The sequence below is a fragment of the Falco peregrinus genome, chromosome 9, assembly GCF_023634155.1.
Source record: "Falco peregrinus isolate bFalPer1 chromosome 9, bFalPer1.pri, whole genome shotgun sequence".
In the NCBI taxonomy this organism is placed as follows: domain Eukaryota; kingdom Metazoa; phylum Chordata; class Aves; order Falconiformes; family Falconidae; genus Falco; species Falco peregrinus.
In genome coordinates this window covers 38,139,311-38,160,656 of record NC_073729.1, presented here as the reverse complement: position 1 = coordinate 38,160,656, position 21,346 = coordinate 38,139,311, and the positions used below count along the sequence as shown (strand labels likewise).

The window sequence follows — 21,346 nt, the reverse complement described above, 5'->3', positions numbered from 1 at the left end:
CTCTGCACCCTCCCCTCTGCGATGGGCACAGTCACTGCAGGACCCCAGGGCTGATCTCTTCCAGGACTTCAGGCACATGAGGAGTTTCACTGTCCCCAGCTCCATGCTCCTGCTCCACGCCATCTTTCAGGGCAGGAAGCACTTGCACAGCAATGAGACACCTGGATCAGGGAACTGATCTAAAATTAACTTGCTAAAAAAAAAAAAATGGTTTGTTTTACTCCATCTCCACTGCCTGATCCACTGCCCAGAGGGAAAAGCAAATTAAACTATTAAACTGAGGTTTGAAAGTACCAGGAGGAGGAAGGAGAAGTGCCAGAGGATGTCACAGGGGTACAAGCAGGCCCCCAGTAAGGGATGCGTGTTGGCAGGCTTGTGGAAGTAGGGCAGGATTATGTGGGGAGCCCTGGGCACAGGCAGGAGAAGGTGGGAAGGGCTGGATGAGGCTCAGGGGAGAGCCCCAGGGGCTGTGCAAGGTGGCCTAGCGCAGCCCCTAACATGCACACAGCTTCAGAGGCTGCAAAGCACGTGAGGAGCTGCCACATCTGTGCTGCCCCTATTCACCAGTTCCCTCCACCCCGGGCCCAGCCTGACAACTGCCCAGTGGCAAGGAAATGGGGCTCAGTGAGGGGGGGTCCTGCCTCCTGTCAGGCTCCTGGGGACCACTTGGGCACAGCTGAGGCCGGGTCTTTCCTCCAGCACAGAAAAACCTGGGACCAGCCATGGGGTGGCAGCTTGAGCTGTCTGATTCCTGGGATTTGTTCTCTTTTTCTTTTTTTTTTTTTTTTCTCTTTCGCTATATTTTAGCTAAAAAGTTGAACCTTCTTGGGACCCTGTGGCCAGATCACAGGCATGGCAAAAGTTCTGCACTCTCCCTGGGTCGCCTCTGCCCTGGCATGGCACTCAGCAGCATTTCCAAACCCATCTCTGCATTTCACCGCCTCCTGATTCCTCCCTCAGCACAGCCTGTCCTTTGGAGGGGAAACAGGCAGGGCACCTGCCACCAATGACCTCTGTGGCTCCCCTGCTCCCCAAAGCAGGCGGTGCCCTGGCAGATTTCATCCAAGCAGCACAGGGGCATGGTTAGGGTGCCCCCAAGTCTGGCAGGTTGTTGGCAGAGCAGGTCACTGGTCTTCTGAACCAGCAGGAACAAAATCCATTCCCTGGGCAGGGTCTGGCTGGGCTGCTGGAGGGCATGGCCATTGCTTCTGCATCAGTGATGAAACAGGTGGGATTTTTGGCTTTTTAATTGTCTGTAGTGATGGCCCACAGGAGAATGGCAGCTGAAGATCGATTTGTGTCACTGCTCATTTCTGCTCTTCGCTGGTGTCACTGTGAGTGCAGCCTGTGTGCTCCATGCCATTCCGTTGGTGCGGCTCTGCTATGCTGGGAAGTGCCCAGGCGTGACGGCAGGGTATGGTCCTTGTCCTCGAGCTCCCGCCTCTCTACGGGCAGCGACAGAGCTGCTGGCAGTGCCTGGGCAAAGCAGCCCTGCTCCAGCTGCCCGCTCCAGGGTTGGGTGAATCCCTCTCAGAAATGCTCCCTCTTCCACTTGCCTGCTCCTCGGCAGGCTGAATTGCAGCCCCGGTGTCGTGGGGCCCTGCAAATCAACGCGAAATCACCCCTAGGGTGATGCTGGGGGGGGCATCACCCTCCCAAAGGGGAGACCCCAGGATCGGGCACTCCTCTTGGTGACTGCAGGACCAGGCTGGGGCACGGGGCTGCTGATGGAAAGCACAAGTGAGCAAGACCTGCCGCCCTGCAGGGCGCCCTGGGCCCCGACGCTGCCCTGCCTCAGGTGAAGGGTGGGAGCTCCGCATTCCTCTGGGCTCCAGCCCCGGTGTGGGAGTCGGGCAGGCCCCCAGCTGTTCTCCCGTCCAGGCCGCTCTGCAGAGGACCCTCGAGGGGCTGTGCAGCGGGTCCTTCTGCAGGCCTACCGCCCGGGGCCGGCAGGGCTCGGCACTGACTGGCCACCGGCCCCTTGGCAGCTTGGTCCCGCTGGGCCATTCCGGGACCCTCCAGGCCGCCTCGGCGCAGCCTTCGGATGCCCCAGGCCCCCCCTCCCCGTACCCACCCTGACGGGCCAAGGGGCTGCAGGCCTGGCTGGTGGCCACGGGGGCGCCCGCGGTTCCGCGGAGCACGGCACCCCCGTGCCAGCGGGCCGGGGGGCGCAGGGGCGCGCTGGTCCGCAGCCGCCGGCGCCACCCCGAGCTGCGAGTCCCCCCGCGGGCAGGCGGACACGCGTGGGCCGCTCCCGCCGTCCTTTCGTCTATATTAGGCCGGGAGCGCCGACCCGCCGCCCCGGCCCCGCCACATTCTTCTGCCTTGTATGGGCCGCGTCGGGCCGTGCCGCGCCGGGCGGTACCGCCCCGGGGCCCCGCTGCCCGCCCCGAGCGCCGCGCCCCGGCAGAGCAGCGCCGGCCGCCCGCAGCTCCCGCCGGTGCAGGTGAGACGGCTCCGCCGGGCGGGACGGGACGGGGGCCGGGCGGCACTGGGGAGCGGGGCAGCAGGGATGGATGGAGCCGGGGCTGCCCCGGTGGGATGAGGCCGGGAGCAGCGCGGAGGGGAAGCGGCAGGACGGGAGCGGGCGCCTGCCCTGCGGAGCGCCGGGAGGGGAAAGCAGCCCCGGGTGCCCCACCGCTGCGGTGCTGGAGCTGGTGCCGGGGCCAGCCCGGGGCAGCGGGTGCCGCAGCGGTAGAAGCAGCCCCGGTGCGCCCCTGCGAGGGACCCCTCTACACGGGCAGCGCTCCCCCCGGGGGCCGGCAGGGATGTCCCAGGCGCGAGAAAGGCCGAGGATCGATCGGTCTTGAGCAAAGCTCTCGGTAACTGTCTGCAACGACTTGGAGCTGGGACATCCCTCCTGGCTTCCCCAGCTCGCCGTGCTGCAAGAGCAGATCCTGCCACCCATGGCTTCACCCACCGCCCAGTCTGTGAGAGCTGTTCCTGCCTGGAACAGCTGTTTTTCCTGCAAGTCTTGTTGCTGATGGTCAGAGCCAAGATCCAGATGCATATGTGATGCTCTAGGGACCTCCCCAGTGACCCGTGAGAAGCTTCAGGCAATAAACTTGTAAGGCAGAAAAAGCTTTATTTAGCTCATTTCCCTCAGTCTTAAGCACAGAGATACATTGTGTTCTATTTAGCCTTGTCCATGAAAACTTGAGATTCTCTTGGCTTCCCTTCCTGCATACCCTTTTGGTACCAAACACTACAACTGTGATAAAAGCCAGGGAGACTCTAAAACATGGATGCGTAGGAGAAAGCAGCGGCCGAAGCAGCATTCTTTGGAGCAGAACATCCCCAAGCATCAACAACCACTGCAGCTGACCAAAGATGGTTGGGTTTCTTCAGTCACTTGAAATTTTTTCCCTCTTTTCACTGGCAGGCTGCCTGCGGCTGTAGGAGGAGTTTGTGGTCACCTCCCCCTCTGAGGCTCTGCCACCAGATTCCCCCACTGAGGTGAGCCCCTGACTTCTCCTGTGAAAGTGTCAAACCCCGTCCAGGGCATGTTATGCTGGTAGCCTGAGGCCATGAAGACCTTCGCCCCATGGCCTCCCCAGGCATCAGAAGGGTGCTGGACACTGGGTCTTTTGCATGGTGATGGTGTTTGTGCATGCCTTCTCAGGGTGGCCCCAGAAGATGTGCTTTAGGAGGGTTTGTATGTGCCACATGGGCACAGTGAGGTCCTTGTTGCCTAAACTTGGTGGGATGGAGCTAGCCCAGAAACCGTCTGCCAAACCTGCAGTCAAGCCCCACAGCCATGTATGGGCCTGGCCAGGTCTGCAGTGTGTGGTGGGAGCTGGGGGAGGGCTGGAATGAACTTTCCCTCCTGGCGCTCGCTGCACACTTAGCTCTGGCTCTCTGATGCTGCCCAGCTCCTTCCAGTCTCTACATGAAACCTGCTTGCTGGCTGGTGAGCAGGAGCTGGTGTCCCTCTCCAGCTGTGCTGGAGGCTGCAGGGCAGCCCCATGCAGTGCCGCAGCCTTGTCAGTGCTTTTAGAGGTGGCTCCTGCAGCTGCACAGCCAGCTTTCGAGGAGCAACCCCTTGGGAAACCCTGAGCGGTGTATCATGGGTGATGGCAGCTTCTGAATACATGGGAACACCCTGGGACAGGCTGCTGCTGCTGCAAGGGCAGCTGTCCCATCCCCTCCATGCCCGGGCACCCCTCCTGCATGCCAGCCAGACCTGCTATGAGCCAGTCCAGCCCGCTGGGCCAGCAGCGGCTCGCTGCTGGGATAGTGAGCTGGAGCAGCGCAGGAAATGCTGAGTAGGGAAGGGTGGAAGCGGGCAGAAGGGAGGAGGATGGGGATGGGACAGGGCCTGGCTGCCCCAGTAGCACACAATGTCCCTTTGGCTTATCCCACCCTCCCTAGCATGGCCAGGAAGCAGCACCGGGATTGGGTTGTTCCTTTGGTTTTTACCAAGGAGGAAACACGTGGCAGTTCCCAGCCCCATGGCCCCTTGTGTCTGACTCAGGTGGGGTTTCACCCCAGCGCCGAGCTCCTCAGCTCTGCTGTCAGAGGTCAGTGGCTGGAGCAGTGCTGGGATGGGGCTTTCAGCCTGGGATGGCAGGAACAGGACTAGTCTCCATACGTTTTTTGTTTTGTTTTTGTTTTTTTTTTTTTTTTCCTTGCGGAGTAGGAGGTTGGGGGGGTTGGTGGCTACACCAACTGGCTTGGCCAAATCTACCCCAGCATGCAGGGCATCATGACCTGATCTGGGCATCCGGGGAATGCAGCCAGCAAGCCCTTGTGCAGAGCACGGGTTGCCCCTGCTGAACCAGGCCTTGCTGCAAATCACTTCTGTCACACGCAAGAGGCACCTTTCCCCACACTGACCCAAAAAAAAGTCTCTTCCCAAGTCCCAGCCAGCCCAAAGAGGACTACTAACAGCAGAAATAGGATGATTAGGAGATGACCAGGTCGAGCTGGAACTTGGGACCAAGCATCTCTCAAGGGCATATTTTGGATCAAACAGCAAAACCATGTGCTGTCAAAATCATGCTTAATCCCCCTAACAAGAACCATCTCTCTGGAGAGGGTGCCAAGCTGCGCTTCTGCTGCTGGTCACAGCTGGGGCAGGGTAAATATTTGGATAATATTAATTCATGTGGTGGGAGCAAAACTCCTGCTAATTTCTCTAGTCTTTTGCTAATAATTCTGTGTGTTTTGAAAGCTGAGCCCTGTGCCGGCTGGCTCAGACCTGGCACAGCAAAGCTGTGGCATTCTGCTGAGTTTCCCCAAGCCGCTGCCTGGGGCGGTTATGGGCCAGGAGGTGGCTGTCCTGCCGCAGGCAGGGAGCGCAGCAGTGCTGGAGGGAGCAGCGGGCAAGAAGTGGGCTGTGGGGGTCGAGATCTGCCCACCCCACCGCAGGCATGGCAGGGCTTTCCAGTCCTGCTGCTCTCCTCAGCTGGCTGGTGATAAACACCTTTCCTGGTGGGCACGGGGAAAGAACTGAGCATCTGGGGGATGACGGGGTCACTGCTGTCTGGCACCAGGTGTGGCCAGGTCAGCTTGGGGCAGCTCAAAGGATGGGGCTGAGGACACTGCAGCTACAGGGGCTCATGGGGACGAGGGGGGAACTGTCTCCCAGGGGACACGGAGCATGTTCCCTGCAGATGAAGGGCACAGCTTGGGCTTGGTGGGTGCTGCCAGGCTCTGTGGTATGGAGGACTGCTCCTGCAGTAGGATGGGAGTGGGTGTCAGGGTGGGGGGAGAGTCCCCAGCCCCTTCAGAGCTTAGCTGGGCACCATGGTCCTGGGCAGCCCTGTTGGCACTGACACCGTAGTGGGAATTTGGCACTTAACATAGCCCCCAGGATGCCCTGCCAGCACAGCCCAGCTAAGGGAGCCTGGGGACTGCAGCAGGGTGGGGACCAGGCTGGTGCCTGCTCCAGCTCCTACCTCCACAGCCCCTTGAAAGAGGAACAGCAAGAGGGGAGGGAAAGAGCTGGAAAGCAGGTATGGTCTGGGGAGGGCTGGCAGGAGCTAGGTGGGTGCAGAAGGCGGCTGTTTGCTCTGCCCTACTCCATGCCAGCACTGGGGTCCCACTGGGCAGGGATGCTCCCCAAGGTCCTGTGGTTCCCCTGGGTGCATCACCATCAAGGACCCAGGTGGGAAGCAGATCCTGGAGCAGCACACACAGGTGGCCAGACCAGCCAGGCATGGCTGAAGGTGTGCAGCTTGCTGGCAGTGTTGCTTTATGCAACACAATGTGGCTCCTTAACTGCTCTGTGTCCCCTGCCAGAGAGGGCAGGAACCCAGGCAGCATGGGCACAGGGCACACAGTGTAATACTCTGCTCTTCCCCCTGAGAATTCATTCATAATCTGTTGCAGCACAATCAAAACTAGCCAGCTGCAACAAGGCTTTTACCATCCCATACCAGGTTAGCTTCAGTAAGCAGATCCCACACCTTGCTCCAGCACAGCCACCAATCCCCCACAAGGTCTCAACGGTTCACCTACCATTCATGCTGGTTCCTCGTACTCTTCAGGCCAGTCCACCCCGCTTCTTGCCTCTGCTGTGTCCTTCTCCTTAACTCTCCTCCCTCTGCTTCTCCCAGGTGCCTCCTCATCCAGTGCTCCTCTCCCATGCCCCTTAGAGCCATTTAACTACTCAGCAGGAACCAGCCACAGCTGCACCTTATCCAGTCAGCCAACCCACCGCCCCTGAAGCCAGCCCACAGCTGTATATTATCAATGTTCATTAACCTGCCTTCATTCCTCTACAATTCCTCTACAATAATCCATCAATTTAACATTACCCCCCAGCTGCTGCCCATGCCAGATGCTGACCCAGATGGGGATGCTGAGGCACCGGGCTGCATGTGAGGGAGAAGTGGCAGCGGTGGAAACCTGAGGGCTCCGAGCAGCATCTCCTGCTTGTGCTGACCTTGCCCCAGCCTTTCTCGAAGGGCAGTGCTGAGCCAGTCGCTGACACTGTCCCTCTGCCATGCTGGTCTCCGCTGACACCTTGCTGAGTTGTGCCTGGCAGGATTTGCCTGGGAGAGGTCTGAGCATCCTCCCCTCAGGCAACATCGGTGATTGCTGGGGGTGCTGAGGGCCGTCTACAGACCCCATTTGGGTCCTCAGCACCCATGGCACAGGGTGTCTTAAACACTGACTGCATCCCTCAGCCTGGCAGTGTGGGGATATCACCAAACCCGTGCTCTGTGGCTGTGAAGGTGCCTGGGTACCATCTCGGCGTGGGAATGGGATCTCTGCTCCAGCTCAGCTCTGTTGGGCACTCGCCAGCATGGGCTGGGGGCAGGACCCCCCCCCAGCTTTGAAAGACCAGGTTTTCCTGCCATGGCCCTGCCTCGGTGGTGTTTGGGGTCCACATGGTCCTTTTGCCATTCCTCACAGGACACAGGTTGCCCCAGCCATGTCCCCAGAGCCTGTCCATCCCACTGCTGCCCCCCTCTTTGCCCCTCCGGGCTGTTCCTTTCTCCTGCTATTCATTACCTGTAACAACAGCACCAGTCCTCAGTGCCCCACAGTCCTGCTGTTGCTTGGCTACTCTCCCCCTGCCCGCAGGGGCTCTGCAGCCCCCCCAGAGGTCCACTAGCCCTCTGTCCCCTCCACTTCAGGGCCCTTCTTGTGGGCTCCCCGGGCAGAGTGTGGAGTGCCCCGTTCCCTGGTGGGGAGGGAGGTGGTGGGTGGCCTTTGGCCCGGCGGTGGGAGGTGGGATGGATGGACGGAGGGGGAAGGGAGGCAGTGGTATGTGAGGAATGTGCCCGGAGCAGATAACCCCTTCCCGCTGGGTGCTGGGTGCTGTGCCGAGTCCACCTCTCGGGGACAGGGCTGGGGGCTGCTTTTGCACAGCGAAATGGAGGAAACCAGGGAGACCCATCACCCTGGGAGCTGGGCTGGGGAGAGCCCTGCCAGGGAGCCGGGGGGGACCACGGCTGAGCTCTGCCCAAAATGCTGAGGCAGCCATCCCCATGGCCCTTGGGACTGAGGGCAGCGGGGGGATGCTGGGTGCTGGGCTTGGCATCTCTCCCTGTGCCTGAGGTGCAAAGGGGACAGGCAGCAAGCAGGTCTGGGGGCTTGGGGGCCGAGGGTGCTGGCGGGGAGCCCTGCCTGTTGCCTGTGGGGACAGCCCTGGGGAAGGGGTGCCGGTGAGCACTGCCTGCACTTGTGACTTCCCAGGGGACTTGTTAGAGGCTGAGTCTCACCTGCCCCCACATCCAACCCCACAACTGCCTTATGTCACTGTTGCCCAACTATGGGACGGCCAGGGAAACTGAGGCACAGGAGACACAGGAGTTGTGTGTCCCTGCCTCTGCTCCGGCCCCCCAGGCCCTGCCTGCCCCCAGTCCTTCTGATGCTCCTGCCTGCTACCCTGCCCCTAGGTGCCACCCCAGCTGCCAAGATGTCCAGCAAGCGTGCCAAAGCCAAGACCACCAAGAAGCGGCCCCAGCGTGCCACCTCCAATGTCTTTGCCATGTTTGACCAGTCGCAGATCCAGGAGTTCAAGGAAGCCTTCAACATGATTGATCAGAACCGTGACGGCTTCATTGACAAGGAGGATCTGCACGACATGCTGGCTTCCCTTGGTGAGGGATCCCTACCCCCGTGCATCGGGTGCCCCTCAGCCTCTCTTCCCACGTCACCTCCTCGGCAAGTGGGGAGAGCTGCTAGGTGACCTGGTGCTGCAGACCGGCTTTGGTGGGCTGCCATTGCGGCACAGCCCTCCTGCTTTGGGCCAGCCCGATGCCAGCTGCAAGATGGGGCCGGGGTGTGTGTGTGTGTGTGTCTTTGCTGGCACCAGCTGACTGTAGAGGGTGCGTCTGTGGAGGCACCCAAGGGCAGCAGCTTGGTGTGTCACTCTCACAGCTGTGCTCGCTAGAAGGGACAAGACCCATGGGGTTGGAGAAGCTCTGCCCTAGGAGCAACCACCAGCCACAGCCACTGAGTATTTGAGTAGTCTCACCCCAGAACATCACCTGGGGTTACCCCTTGCAGGACAAAGTCCTCCTGTTGCTCTCAGCCTGGGGGACAGAAGAAGCCAGTACATGTGCCGGTGTGATGCCTCGGCTGGTTGAGACCTGTAGGTCTGGCCATGCTTCCCACCCAGAGCCCGTTGCTCTCCTTCGATGCAAGCCGCAGCTCCCACCTCCCGCTCCCTGAGGTACTCCCACGGTGCTTCAGGAGGTCTGGCAATGATTGACCCGGCAGCCAAACCTGTTCTGGAGGTCCTGCCCGGCCCTGGGAGGGACCCCTCCTCCCCATGAGCCTCAGCTCTGGGAGCAGGGGGGCTGGGCATCGGGGGCATGTGGAGCTCCACAGAGGAGGTTAAACCGTCCCTGGTGCATCCATGGTAGGAGCAGCACTAGGGACATCAGCAGCACGAGGCTCCTGTGGGGCCATTACCGCCCCTCTCCTCGGGTGGTGCTGGGGCCAGCTGCCAGGGTAATGGGGAAAAGCCATGGGTTTAGCTCCTGGTAACCCTCAGATGAATTCCTGCATCTTCCTCAAGGCTGAGCTGGGCAGAGCTTGGTTTCAGGAGGCCTCTGGCACAGATTCAAGCATGGGGAGAGATGCCATGGGGGGAGCATGGGGTGCTGCCGAAACCCCCTTCCCTTGTGTGTGGGGTGGGTGGAGATGCACCAGCAAATTCTTCTGCAATTTAAAAAAAACCAGCCAGCTGGGTGCATGGGCTGGCCATGGGGCTGGGTGCTGTGGAGGGGAATGTGGCCCTGCACCCACACCCCCGCTGTGTCTGGCAGGGAAGAACCCCACTGACGAGTACTTGGAGGGAATGATGAGCGAGGCACCGGGACCCATCAACTTCACCATGTTCCTCACCATGTTCGGGGAGAAGCTGAATGGCACTGACCCGGAGGACGTCATCCGCAACGCCTTTGCCTGCTTCGATGAGGAGGCATCAGGTTCGGGCTCTGCCTGCACACCGCCGTGCTGCCTGCCTGGGCCCTTTGCCCCTTGGGCGTGCAGCTGGGGCGAGGGCTGGGGCCAAATCCTTGGGGATGGTCCCCCAGCAGCTCCAGAGTGGGAGAGCTGGGCAGGGCTGTCTTTGGGAGGGGCTCAGCCCTCCTGCAGTGTCCTCTGCTAAGCCACCTCCTGCCGTCCCTGCAGGCTTCATCCACGAGGACCATCTGCGTGAGCTGCTGACCACCATGGGAGACAGGTTCACCGACGAGGAGGTGGATGAGATGTACCGGGAGGCACCCATTGACAAGAAGGGCAACTTCAACTACGTGGAGTTCACCCGCATCCTGAAGCACGGAGCCAAGGACAAGGACGATTAGAGCTCAGGGCCGCTCACCCCCTCTGCCTCCTCCTGCACATGCCCCCCCTCCCCGGCCCCCCTTGCTGCCCCACAGCAGGATCCCCCCATGGGAAACACGTCCCAGGATCAGCACCCTGCATCGGGTCGTGCTTGGAGGGGAAGTGCTCCTGTCACCACACCGCTGTGTACCCATCCATCAGCCCCAGACCTCCCCTCCCATCACGTCTCCCACCCACAGGCTCACCCCACTGGGACCCCCAGCCTGGCTGTGACACCCCCCAAGCAGCCACTGGCCCCCTCAAAGCCACCACGCCACTGGTCCCTGGGGCCAGGGTGAACGTCCCCGTGAGCGCTGGCCTGCAGTGGTTTTGGCTGCCTTGAGCCTGAGCAATCCCCATCTTGGGGCCGCAGCACAGAAAGCGTCTCTGCCCTCTCCCCCCGCACTCCCTTCATGAAAGAAACCCCACCTGGTTTCCTCCTCCCCAGCTGTTTTATGGTTTTAGAGCCTGTGATCTGAGGGATTCGGGAAGCATATAAAACCTGATGGGTGTGATATGGAGACATGCTGTGTGTGGCTCCCTCGAGGACCAGCGCTGTGCTGTGCCGTGCCACCTGCCTGCCTGGTGGCTTTGGGGAACAGGTGTGGGCACCGCATCTCCCCACCTTGCTGCCATGGCCAGCCAGGGCCCTCTCCAACAGGGCAGCCTCTTTTCAAAGCCACATTGCTCCCTAACCTGTGTAAAACCAGCTCGAGCATCATTTGCTGCCTTTGCTGATGGGACGAGTTATGATAATTACTAAATTATGAGAGACATGGAGACGTGGAAGGCTGAACATGTGCTCTCCCAGGGTCGTGGCTTGTGCTCTGCAGCAACAGCCCCAAACCAGCCCACCTCCAGGCTTGCAGATGCCAAACTCCTTCCCTAATTCCTTGCTGTACCAGGGAAAAAACTGCAGTTCTCCCACTTCCAGAGCGAAGTCCCAGGCCTGAAGGCTGCTGGAGGGCGGGATGCTTTTTAAAAAGCGCCCTTCACTGGGAAGCACACCAAAGTGAGTGTCTCACAGATGCCACTTCGGGGTAGATGGGCTGAGGCTGCAGATAAACCGAGTGGAGTGGGAAAGGGCCTCCAGCCTCCCCAAAGTGTCTGCCACGTGGAGGGCATGCTGTCTTCCGGAGGCAGCTGCATCCAGGAGCAACGTTCCACCCTGCTGACCCAAAAGGATCAGCTTGTGTGACCAGCCCACGTTCTCCCAGTGTCTCCCTTGTACTGGGGAGCCCAGTGCTCCAGCAGCGGCCTCCTGGGTGCAGAGCGGAGGGGAAGGGTCCCCCCCTCCACCTGCTGCGATGCTTCTCCTGGTGCAGCCCGGACACCGCTCGCCACCTTCGCTGCAAGGGCACGTTCCTGGCTCGTGGGCAGCCCGGTGTCCCCCAGGCCCCCCGGGAAGGGCATGGGGACAACAGAGCTGCCCCTCAGGAAGGGGCAGGGGGAGATGGAGCGTGGGGCCCCAGTGCCAGAGGTGGTGAAGCAACCTGTGCCCCAGCTGGCTGCGGGCGAGCCCTGTGGCGCGGGGCTGTGGCACCAACAGTCAGACATGGGGTGTTTTCGTGGGGCTGCTTTTTTGCTGTCGGTGCCCGCTGGCATGCACTGGCCCTTACCCGCACACTGTCCATCTCCTCACCAAGCAGGCAATGATCACCTTCAAACCTTGAAACTGGCACATAAAGCTCTGCCAGAGGTGGGTGAAGGAGCACGAGCCCCGGGCTCCCACTCCATCCCTGGGCAGTGCAGGACAGACCCAGCTAGCCTTTCCTTCCTAATTAGCACCACCACAACTACAGCCCGCGGCCATCGAGCCTTGGCTTTTGCAGAGCAAAGGCAGGCTGTGAAACCAGTAAAAAAGGCCTGTCAACACTGCTCCCAGGACCAGTCCTACTGGGGGAATCCCAGCGGGGAGTTCAGTGGTCCTGAGCAGGGAGCAGGACCCTGCTGCTGGAGAGCCAGAGCCAGGCCCACGGGCAAGGCTGTCTCCAACAGCTGGCACAGCCAACCCCAAATCCAAATTTCCATGCCAAAAATCCAGATTAAATATCAGAAGGTGGGCAAAGGGTGGAAGGGAGTCCTGCCTGGGATGGGTCAATGCCCTGGAGGCTGCCTGGAGTTTCCAGCATCCCCCTTTGGGATCTTGCTCCCTGATTGTTTTTCAAATTGCTGAAGTTTAATAGCATTATCATGTCAATGGGCCAGGCTTTGCAGGGCTGGCCGCTGGAGGACCAGCCTGGGCAAGCCCTTGGCCAGGGCAGGCAGGGAGATGGGCCATAGCCCCAGCTCCAGCCCCTCGCCCCACAGGGCTGCTGGTTCCCCAGTTCCCCATCCGCTGGGAGCTGCCTGGCTCCTGCTCCAGGCTGCTGTTTAGGCTCCCCAGATGCTGCACTCAGGCACTCGGTGGGATTTTTCCCAAGCGGCGTCCACACGACCCGGCCCTGGGCAGGCGTCTGAGCCCAGGCACCATTTCCCCGTTGTCTCCATTAGGCAGAAGACTAACACGGCCTTTCTCAAAGGGTGGGAGCTAAACGCAGACTGCTTGAGAGGCCAGTCGGGTCTGGGCACAGCAGCTGACAGAGCCGGGGTGGCAGGCAGCGGAGGTCTGTGGTGTCACCCACCCGAACAGGCTGGGCAGGACAGGACAAGCGCGCCCTGCCTGGTACCGGCCTCAGGTTGCAGGCAGGAGTGAGCCCAGTGCGAGAGGGCTGGTGGGGCAGGGGATGCACCATGCACTGCTGCAAACTTGCAGCTGACGGGATTTGCACCCAGGGCCAGCCCCACACCTTGCCTGTGGGTCACCAGCCTACAGTGCGCATTAACGGAGCAACAGCAATTTTGGATACAGTTTCACCGAGGGCATTGAAGATTGAGCAGCAACTAAACAAATGCTTTAAGGATATTTTTTTTCCTGTGTAATCCCTTATTGCACCATGCAATCTGCTTTGCACAGACCAAAAAACTATCACAAAGGAGTTTTTTTGCAGCCTTTCTCAATACCGGAACAAATAGCAATCTATTTCCCTGAAAGCAGAAAAGAGGGGTGGGTGGGGGGCTGCAGCACAGCCTGCAGAGGTGGTGGAGCCTGGAAGTGGGGGGTTGCCCCCAGGCTGGCTCCAGCACCAGGGTGCCAACAAAGACCCACTGCAGACAAGCTCTGCATGGAGGCAGATGGTGCAGGATGCGGTGACCCTTGGGGATGCTGTGTGTGCTGTGCTCAGTGCGGCACACCTGCCTGTCCTGAGCCTCTGGCAGGGGGTAAGGATGTCACCAGCCCCACCTTGCAGCAGCGCATGGAGCACCGGTGGGGAAATCCCATGGGAGCCGCATCCTGGGCCAGCAGCATGCTGGTGCAGAAACGGAGCCAGAACTCCAAAATGGTCTCCAACGCTCAGAAGGTCCCTTTGGGCTCTGCGGTTGCAGGGGGGAGGCACAGGGAGAGCAGTGGCAGCCCTGCGAGCCCCCCGGAGCCCTTGCCTGGCCTGCTAGCACCAGGCATGGCACCGGCCCCACCAGGTGCCTCTTCTGTCACCCTCTCCTGGAGCCACTTTCCAGTTTCATGGGCACGGTGACATGCTGAGCTTCCGATTTCCCACTCTGTAAGTCAAAGAGCCACCAAAGGAAGCACTGGTGGTGCCTCAGGGTGGTCTGAGGTCCCTGGGGCTGTCACCCAGGGGCCTGGCCCCGCAACCAATGTCTGCCTGTTCCCTGCCCACGGCCACCAGTAACCCCCCGGTGCTCCAATACAGGATTCAGCCTTAACGCGGCTGTGGGGAAAGAGCTTGTGGGTGCCTCGGGGTGTGCCCCTGAGCGGGTGGGTGTCCCTACATGGGTGTCCTCGTGTGGGTGCCCTTACATGGGGTGCCCCCGGGAGGGTGTCCCGATGTGGGGGTGTCCCGGTGCGAGTCCCCCAGTGTGGGTGTCCCTACATGGGTGCCCCAGTGTGGGGGTGTCCGGGGGTGGGTGCCCGGGCACAGCCCGTCCCTCCGCTGCCGCCAGGTCCCGGCGCGGGGTTCGGCGGGGCGGGGGCGCGGCCGCTCGCTGCCCGGTGCCGCGGCGGTGACAGCCGGGGGCGGGCGGGCCGGGGCCGGGGGCGGGGGGCCCGGCCGAGTTCCTGCCTCCTCGGGAACAAAGGGAACTCTGTCTCGGCATCTGTCACCGCCGCCCACCCAAAACTTTTCGCCGCGCCTCGGCCGCCCGCCCCGCCGCCGCGGGAGGGTCCCGACGCCCCCCGGCCCCGGCACCGACCCCGGCGCGGCCCATGCAAGGGCCGAGGCGGCGGCGGCGGCCCGGGGGTAAGCGCGCAGCCGGGGCGGGCGGCCAACATGGAGTCCCGGGCGGGCGGCCGGGCCGCGGGTCGGCGCGGGGGGAGCGCGGCGCCGCCGCTTTGTGCGGGCCGGGGCCGCCCCCGCGGGAAAAGTTTGCGGGAGCCGCGGGCGGGCGCGCTCGGGTGGGTTTTGTTCCCGCTCTGCGTCGTTTCCAACTTGGCCGCCGCTGCTCGGCCGCTCGGGATGTTTCGGGGCCGGTTTCTGCCGGGTGCGGGGCCGCGGGCGACTTTCCAGCGTCTCTTTCTCCTTCACCGCCCCCCCCAACCCCCCCGCCCTCGGGGGGGGGGGGGGGGGCGGGCTGGCCGCTTCCTCCGGCTTTGTGTCCGCGGCGCCGCGCTACCTGTTGCGGGAGGGGTGCGGCGGGCACCGTCGGGCCCCCCCCGGCCCCTGACAGCAGCGCGGCGAGGCCGCCCCCGCCTCCATCCCCGCCGCACAATGACCCCGCGTGGCTCCCTCTCCCCGAAGCAACTCTGACTTCCCAGCCCCGGCCCTTTTCTCCTGCCGAGATCATCTTTAACTACCTGCGCCCCCCCCCCACCCCGCTCGATGGTCCCCCCGGAACCCGCTGGCGTGCGACGGGCTCACGCGCGGGCACCCCCCGCCGCCCCCCGGGGCCCAGCGCCGAGGTGCCCTGGGGTGGGCTGTTGTCTCCGCTGGTGCCGGCGGCTTCTCCTCCCCCCGCGGGGGTGTCTCTGCCGCTGGGTGCCCCCCCCTCCCCCCGGCCGGGCGAGGAGGGGATGAGCCGCTCCCCACGTTCGAGGTGGCGGTGGAGGGTCCCCGGCCGCCCCCCCACCCCCCGGCCGGGACGCTGCCTGATGCTCTTCGCTTTCCACCTTGCCAGGCTTCAGCCAGGGGCGGTCGGCGGGCAGCTCCACCATGTCGGATAGCGACCTCGGGGAGGACGACAGCGCCACATCCCCGGACCCCTCGCAGTCCAACAAGAGGAAGAGAAGGGGCAACCTCCCCAAGGAGTCCGTCAAGATCCTCCGGGACTGGCTGTACGAGCACCGCTTCAATGCCTACCCCTCGGAGCAGGAGAAGCTCAGCCTCTCGGGGCAGACCAGCCTCTCCGTGCTGCAGGTAGGAGCCAGCCCCGGTGCGCTGGGGACCCGCTCGGTCCCCGGCCGCGGCGCTGGGGCCGGCCGGGGACAGGCCCACCGAAGAGCCCAAAGGCCGCGGCAGGCCAGACCCGCTTACCGCTGAGAGGCGGCGGGAGGCACGTGGGCAGCCCCCCCGTGGGGAAGCTCCGAGCAGAACTCGGGCTGGGCAGAAGATGGAGGGACTGGGATGGGAACAAGCCGAGCTTTATCCTGTTGTTAGTCAAGGCTGCCACAGGTGGGAGGGTTTCAGGGTGGTGATGCTTTATGCTGTTCACCTGGGCACCCCCCAGCAAAGGGGCCCGGGCTGCTACCCCCCTGCAGGCAGAGCTAGGCAGGAGACCTCCATCCTAGGAGGGGCTGGGCTTTGACCCCCGGTGGGTGGCTTCCAGTAGTACGCACTGCCTGGCCCACCTGGCCCCAGTTGTATCAGCTGCGTTAAGGGGAGCCTGACCCAGCGGTGGGCCCCTGCCCCGGAGCCCCCTGGCCCTGCTCTTGGCTGCGGGCTAGTGGTGCTGCAACGGGTGCCCAGCCAGGAGCCCTGCTGAGCAGCGGGGCAGGCGGTGCTGCTTCTTCCAGCTTTGGGTGTCGGGGAGAGGCTGCCTGCCCCTTTGATCCGCATGAAGGCCAGCAGGCTCCAGGCAGGGGGACCCCTATGCACCCAGGGCCCCGTCCCCGCCCCTTCCAGCCTGGCAGGGTGGAAGATGAATGGGGGCTTCGCTCTGTTCTCCAGTTCTGGGGGCACGGCAGGGTGAGAAACAGCCCTTGCACGCAGGGAAGCAGGCAAGGGCCAGGTTTGCAGCTGAACCCCCTGAGGCTTCCTCTGCCCCTCCAGCTCCTTTCCTCGGGGCTCAGCACAGCCCTGGCCAGCGGCCGTGGCCCAGGCACCGGTGTGTAGGCAGCGGCTGTCTGGTTTCCCTCTTCCTGGCTGGCAAGGAAACCTTTATTTTAATTTTAATCCATTCCTTTAAATGCTGGCTGCGCAACCGATTTGTGTCCGGGCAGCTGCTCTGAGGGGAGGCTGGTGGTCCCAGGAGGGCTGGAGTCAGTGGTGGGGCCAGCAGTGACAGGTCTGTAGCTGTGGGAGTCTGGACTCGTCCAGAGCGGGGCTGGCACAGCGGTGCTTGCTTTGTGGGGGTCTGCCCCAGTGCTTGCAGCAGCGGGGCTGGCAGGTGCCTGGCTGCCCGTGCCCGAGCTCTCTGGGACCAAGGAGGATGTTGGTGGGCATGTGGGCTTGTGTCGAAGTGTGGCCTTGCTGTGCGCCGACTGCCCCGTGGCACCCCCGCAGCCAGCGTGTGCCTGGGGAAGAGGCGGCTGCTGTACGCCCTGGGCAGGGGGTCTCAGCCTGGTGGCATTTCCCGGGGCCAGCTGAAGGCTGTCACTGGGACTTCTGTCATCTGAGGTGATGCAGCAGGGCACTGTGGGGGCTGCTCCATCTGATGAGAAGCCTGTTGGGTCGCAGGTGTGGGACACGTAGGGCAAGGCTGGTGTGGTGTGGGGTTTGGTCCAGCAGTGCCGACCTGAGCGCTCCGGGAGCCTCTCGAGTGTGGGGCTCTGCTGCAGCCACGGGCCAGACACCCCCCAGTTGCTTATTTGTGCATCCTCCTGCCCAGCCCAGCAGCCTGGGGAGCTGCAGCCAGGCGCTGGCGGCCAGGGGTCAGGACCGCAGCAATGCCAGGTCCCCAGGATGACTGGGAAGCCACGTGTCTCCCTCACAGAAAGCTGGGAGGTGAGAAAGCAGTGCCTGCTCCGGGCAGGGCTTCCTGAACAACGGCGGTTTCCAAACCTGTGGCCTTCCACAGGGATAGGCTTTTCCTCCCTGCAGAGGGGATGCTGCTGTCACGGTGGTGCTGGGGACAGATGCTGCCCAAAGTGACGGTCCAGTGTGTGCTGGTGGCAGGGCCAAGCGATGGCCGTGTTTAAACAAAAAAGAAACCAAACAAACTCCCTAAAGCTACTGGCTCCAAGCTCGCATATCCCAGCTCCCCAGGCGGGTGATGCCATGCGGTGTCCCTGGTGGTTTGTGTGCCCGTCTGTGCCGCCTACTCCAGAGGGAGGGCTTCTCTCGGGACCCCCATGGGAAGGAGGTGCAGGGCCTGGGGTGGGGGGAAACCTGTGGTTGTGGGGGTGTGTGGGAGCTGCACATGGGGGCTTCCGCTGGCTTGGCTTTGGGCTGCTGCCCTCTTGCTGGAGCTGCGTGGCAGCCTCGGGCTGAGAGCACTGCGCCCCTCTCTCCTCCCAGATCTGCAACTGGTTCATTAACGCCAGGAGGCGGCTGCTCCCTGACATGCTGCGCAAGGACGGGAAGGACCCCAACCAGTTCACCATCTCCCGCCGAGGGGGCAAAGCTGGCGACGTGGCCCTGCCGCGGGGGGCTGCAGCTGGCTCCGGGGTGCTGGTGGTACCTCCCATGACGGCCGCAGGGGCCTCCAAGGTGCTGTCGATGTCCGTGTGCCCGCAGGTACTGTGCCACCCTGCCCAGGCGCTGGGTAGCAACCTGACAGTGGTCAGTGCCCACAGCCCCGACTGGGAGAAGCCCCCTGGCCCCCAGCGAGCAGAGCCAGACCCTGCCCCCAAAGCGCTGCTGGGTGCCACCAGCAGCACCATGACCTTGCTGGCCCGGGCTGAGGCGGCCAGCCCCACCAGCGGACTCTTCAACACGCCGCCCCCCACGCCCCCTGAGCTCTTCGGCGATGACTTCAGCAGCTTCCAGCTGCTGGTGGAAGTGGCGCTGCAGAAGGCAGCCGAGCTGGAGTTGCAGCGGCAGGGGGGGCAGCTGCCCCTCTCGCCCCAGACTGAGCCCCTGGGAGCCTCCATCTCCAAATAACCCCCCAGGGGAGGTCCCACAGGGTGCCCTTCCCTGAGGGGTGCCCGACCTTCCCAGCCTTGTGCCACTTGTCTGTGTGCACCCCCCCCCCCCCCCCCCCCGAGTAGCTTATCTCAGAAGTGGACTCCTGCCTTCCAGGGGCTCCGGTGTCTCCCTCAGCCGAGGGGGCAGAGGAAGGACAGTGCCATCCTGCCACCTTCTCGCTGGGGAGATGCCCCCTGCCTGCTGCCCTTGCTGCTGAGGATGGTGCCCCAGGTGCGCAGGAGGATGCGGCCACTGCAACCGAGCTGTTGTGACAAGACCTTTGTGGCTTCACTGACCTCTTCCTGCTGCGGCTGACGGTTACTGTGGAGCTCCCCTTGGAAAACCTGCTGACTTCTTTTTTTCTCCCCTGTAAACAACGGTCCAGCCAACACCATTTCTTCAGGGAGAGAAAGAGAAAATTTTATTTTTTTTAAATTGGTGTCTGTTTTAAGGACTATGGATGAAAGCCTTTCCTCCCAAATCTCTGATCCCTTCCCACCCCCCCACCCCCTTTTGTTTGTGGAGGGCCTTTCTGGTACCTTGTGCTGGCCAGGAGCCCTGCCTTGCCCAGGGAAGGGCAAAGGATGGATGAACTGGAAACCTGAAGTCTGTGGCATTTTTTCACATGGAGAATATGGGACCCTCCTTTTCTGCTTTAGGGTGTTACAGATGCTGCCAGTAGAAATCTCTATGGTGCTGTTTAGCAACTTTTTGTTGAAACATTTTCCCTTTAATTGTGATTTATTACAGGATTATTTTTTTTTCTTCTATAAGAATTTCCACAACTTCCCTGTGTTTCTCTTGAGTTCCTGCTGAATATGTGCACATTCTGTCCTGGAACAGAAAGCGCATTGCAGAGCCTGTGAAACGCTGACAGCAGGCTGCTGCTGGGGGTGGACGCAAAGCTGACTGTGAAATTTTGTACCCAACTTCTTTATTTTTTTATTTTTTATTTTTTTAAAAAAACAGTTGGAAAGAGGTGTGTTGTGGGCATGGGCACCTGTGTTGTTCTGCAAGTGCAGCGCTCACAGCCTGCAGACCATGGTTCCCGAAAAGCAGAGCTGTCTCATCAGCCAAGTGCTAATGATCTGCCCACTGAACACGGAGGGACCGAGTCCTGTTGCTCCCCTTCCCACCCCTCTTTGCTCTTGCTCTCCAGGGCTGAGTGTGGCTGTGCCCGGCTCTGCAGTGCTGGTGACCTCTAGTGACAAGCTGGTGTCTGCTGGGAGCTGGCTGCCCCCCAAGCCTGGCCTGGTGGTGGTTCTGGGCTGCTGGGCAACACTTGCTGTCACTGAGCGGGAGCCTGGGTGCTGCGCTGGTCCTGGACTGAGATATTGCTGTTTCACTGTAAAACGTAAGTTAAATAGCGATACGTATGCACCTATGTTATCTATCCTGAGAAACACTAATCCTAGGTAATTAGCCTGATTATTAAGTTGCATGACTAGAGATAATAACATCCACAGGACCTGGTGCTCTGCAGTGGTTAGAGCCAGCAGTGCTGGGGGAGCAGCACACTGTGGGATGATGGGGCCTGGAAGGGAAAAGCACTGACTTCTGAGAACTGGTATTGCCCCCCACCCCCTTTTCTTCAGAGAGAAGGTGACAGGGGAAGGGAGCTTCTGTGTGCTAGCAGAGGCCGTAGGAAGGCTCGCCAGCAGTGTGTCGCCCTGGCTGGGTGCCCCTGTGCAGCTCAAGGATGGCTCCGGCACTACCCAGCTGGGCAGAGGGCACCACTTTGGGTGGATGCTCATCACGCGGCTGTGAACATCCCCTTGTCTTCCTGAGCTCCATTTTATATCCAGCTTTTGCCCTCTGCCCCCTTTCCGGGGAAAGCCCTGAATTTTAGGACTCCCTCCCTTATTTCTTGGTAGTCCTTCCCCCTGTCACCCCCCTGTAGTTCTGTTTCCTTCCCCCAGGGGAGGGAGAGGCTTTCTAGTCTCCTCCCCTTAGTTTGCCCCAGTCAAACCAAAGTGGTTTCCTCCCCCAGGGCAGGAGTGGTAAAGCTGTGCCTGTGCCATGGACCAGTGGTGCTGCCCTGGGAATGGACCAGAAAGAGCGGGGAGGGCAGGGGATTATTGGAATGAAATTTACAGAGCAAAAAAACCTACTGTAAATAAATTTGTTTGTTCTTCTGTTGTCAAATAAAGGTTTTTTTTTTTAAATATGAGCTTTGTGTGAGGCTGGATTATATCATTTGTGGGTGGCGCACTTGCTCCTCCCTCACCACCAGCCCCCACCTCCTGACACTCAGCCAAAGCAGCTTAAGAGGTCTAAGGAACATTGCTGGGTGTGGAAAAAGTGGGGCCTGTGCCTGGCACAGGCCTGCACCTACCCCACCATCGTTTGGTCTGATGTTATGTGCTCACTTCCCACAGTGCTTGATCCCAGGGTCTGGGAGCCAGAAAGCATTTGGCAGCAGTAGCAGGCTGATGCATTTGTGTCTTCCTGCCTCCTGACCAGCACTGGAGAGGCATGACAGCGTCACTGCTAGCCTCTTGGCAAAGGGAAAAAAAACAATCTCCGTGGAGCTTTACTGCACACAGTTTCTTGGGTCAGGAACCCTGTGAAGTGGGCAGGGGTCCTGCAAAGCTGTTCCTGGAGTAACAGCCCCAGCCAGCCTTGCTCTGCCACGAAGGGCAGTGGCATGCAGCCAGAGGTTGCTGCACCGCATGGACACTGGCAGCACAGGTACAGCAAAGGCTAGGCTCAGGGTTGCTGTGCCTGCTCGGGGGCCTGGCCAGCCTTTTGCATGCACTAGGAGTGTGCACGCCAGTATT

The 21,346-nt window shown here is 61.5% G+C and overlaps 2 protein-coding genes across 3 annotated transcripts; both read left to right on the top strand.

Moving 5' to 3' along the window:
• Positions 1-2,315: 2,315 nt before the first annotated feature.
• On the top strand, positions 2,316-10,808 carry MYL9 (myosin light chain 9). Its single transcript, XM_055814557.1, has 5 exons — positions 2,316-2,446; positions 3,383-3,456; positions 8,352-8,555; positions 9,729-9,890; positions 10,096-10,808. The coding sequence occupies exons 3-5, from the start codon at positions 8,372-8,374 to the stop codon at positions 10,266-10,268; spliced, it is 519 nt and encodes a 172-aa protein (XP_055670532.1). The 5' UTR covers positions 2,316-2,446; positions 3,383-3,456; positions 8,352-8,371; the 3' UTR covers positions 10,269-10,808.
• Positions 10,809-13,535: 2,727 nt separating this feature from the next.
• Positions 13,536-19,520, top strand: TGIF2 (TGFB induced factor homeobox 2). 2 transcript variants are annotated; one of them, XM_055814519.1, is made up of 3 exons: positions 13,536-14,585; positions 15,460-15,698; positions 17,958-19,520. In XM_055814519.1, exons 1-3 carry the CDS (start codon positions 14,552-14,554, stop codon positions 18,540-18,542), a joined length of 858 nt encoding a protein of 285 aa, XP_055670494.1. In that variant the 5' UTR covers positions 13,536-14,551; the 3' UTR covers positions 18,543-19,520. The 2 variants fall into 2 exon arrangements, with proteins under 2 accessions (XP_055670494.1, XP_055670495.1); XM_055814520.1 differs by lacking the exon at positions 13,536-14,585 and adding an exon at positions 14,602-14,740.
• Positions 19,521-21,346: the final 1,826 nt, after the last annotated feature.

Excerpts from the sequence above, each read along its gene's own strand:
- MYL9 (XM_055814557.1), top strand. The coding sequence starts at position 8,372 with ATGTCCAGCAAGCGTGCCAAAGCCAAGACCACCAAGAAGCGGCCCCAG. Across the intron at positions 8,556-9,728 it reads CGACATGCTGGCTTCCCTTG|GGAAGAACCCCACTGACGAG; the intron begins GTGAGGGATCCC and ends TGTGTCTGGCAG. Across the intron at positions 9,891-10,095 it reads CTTCGATGAGGAGGCATCAG|GCTTCATCCACGAGGACCAT; the intron begins GTTCGGGCTCTG and ends CCGTCCCTGCAG.
- TGIF2 (XM_055814519.1), top strand. The coding sequence starts at position 14,552 with ATGCAAGGGCCGAGGCGGCGGCGGCGGCCCGGGG. Across the intron at positions 14,586-15,459 it reads GCGGCGGCGGCGGCCCGGGG|GCTTCAGCCAGGGGCGGTCG; the intron begins GTAAGCGCGCAG and ends CCACCTTGCCAG. Across the intron at positions 15,699-17,957 it reads CCAGCCTCTCCGTGCTGCAG|ATCTGCAACTGGTTCATTAA; the intron begins GTAGGAGCCAGC and ends CTCTCCTCCCAG.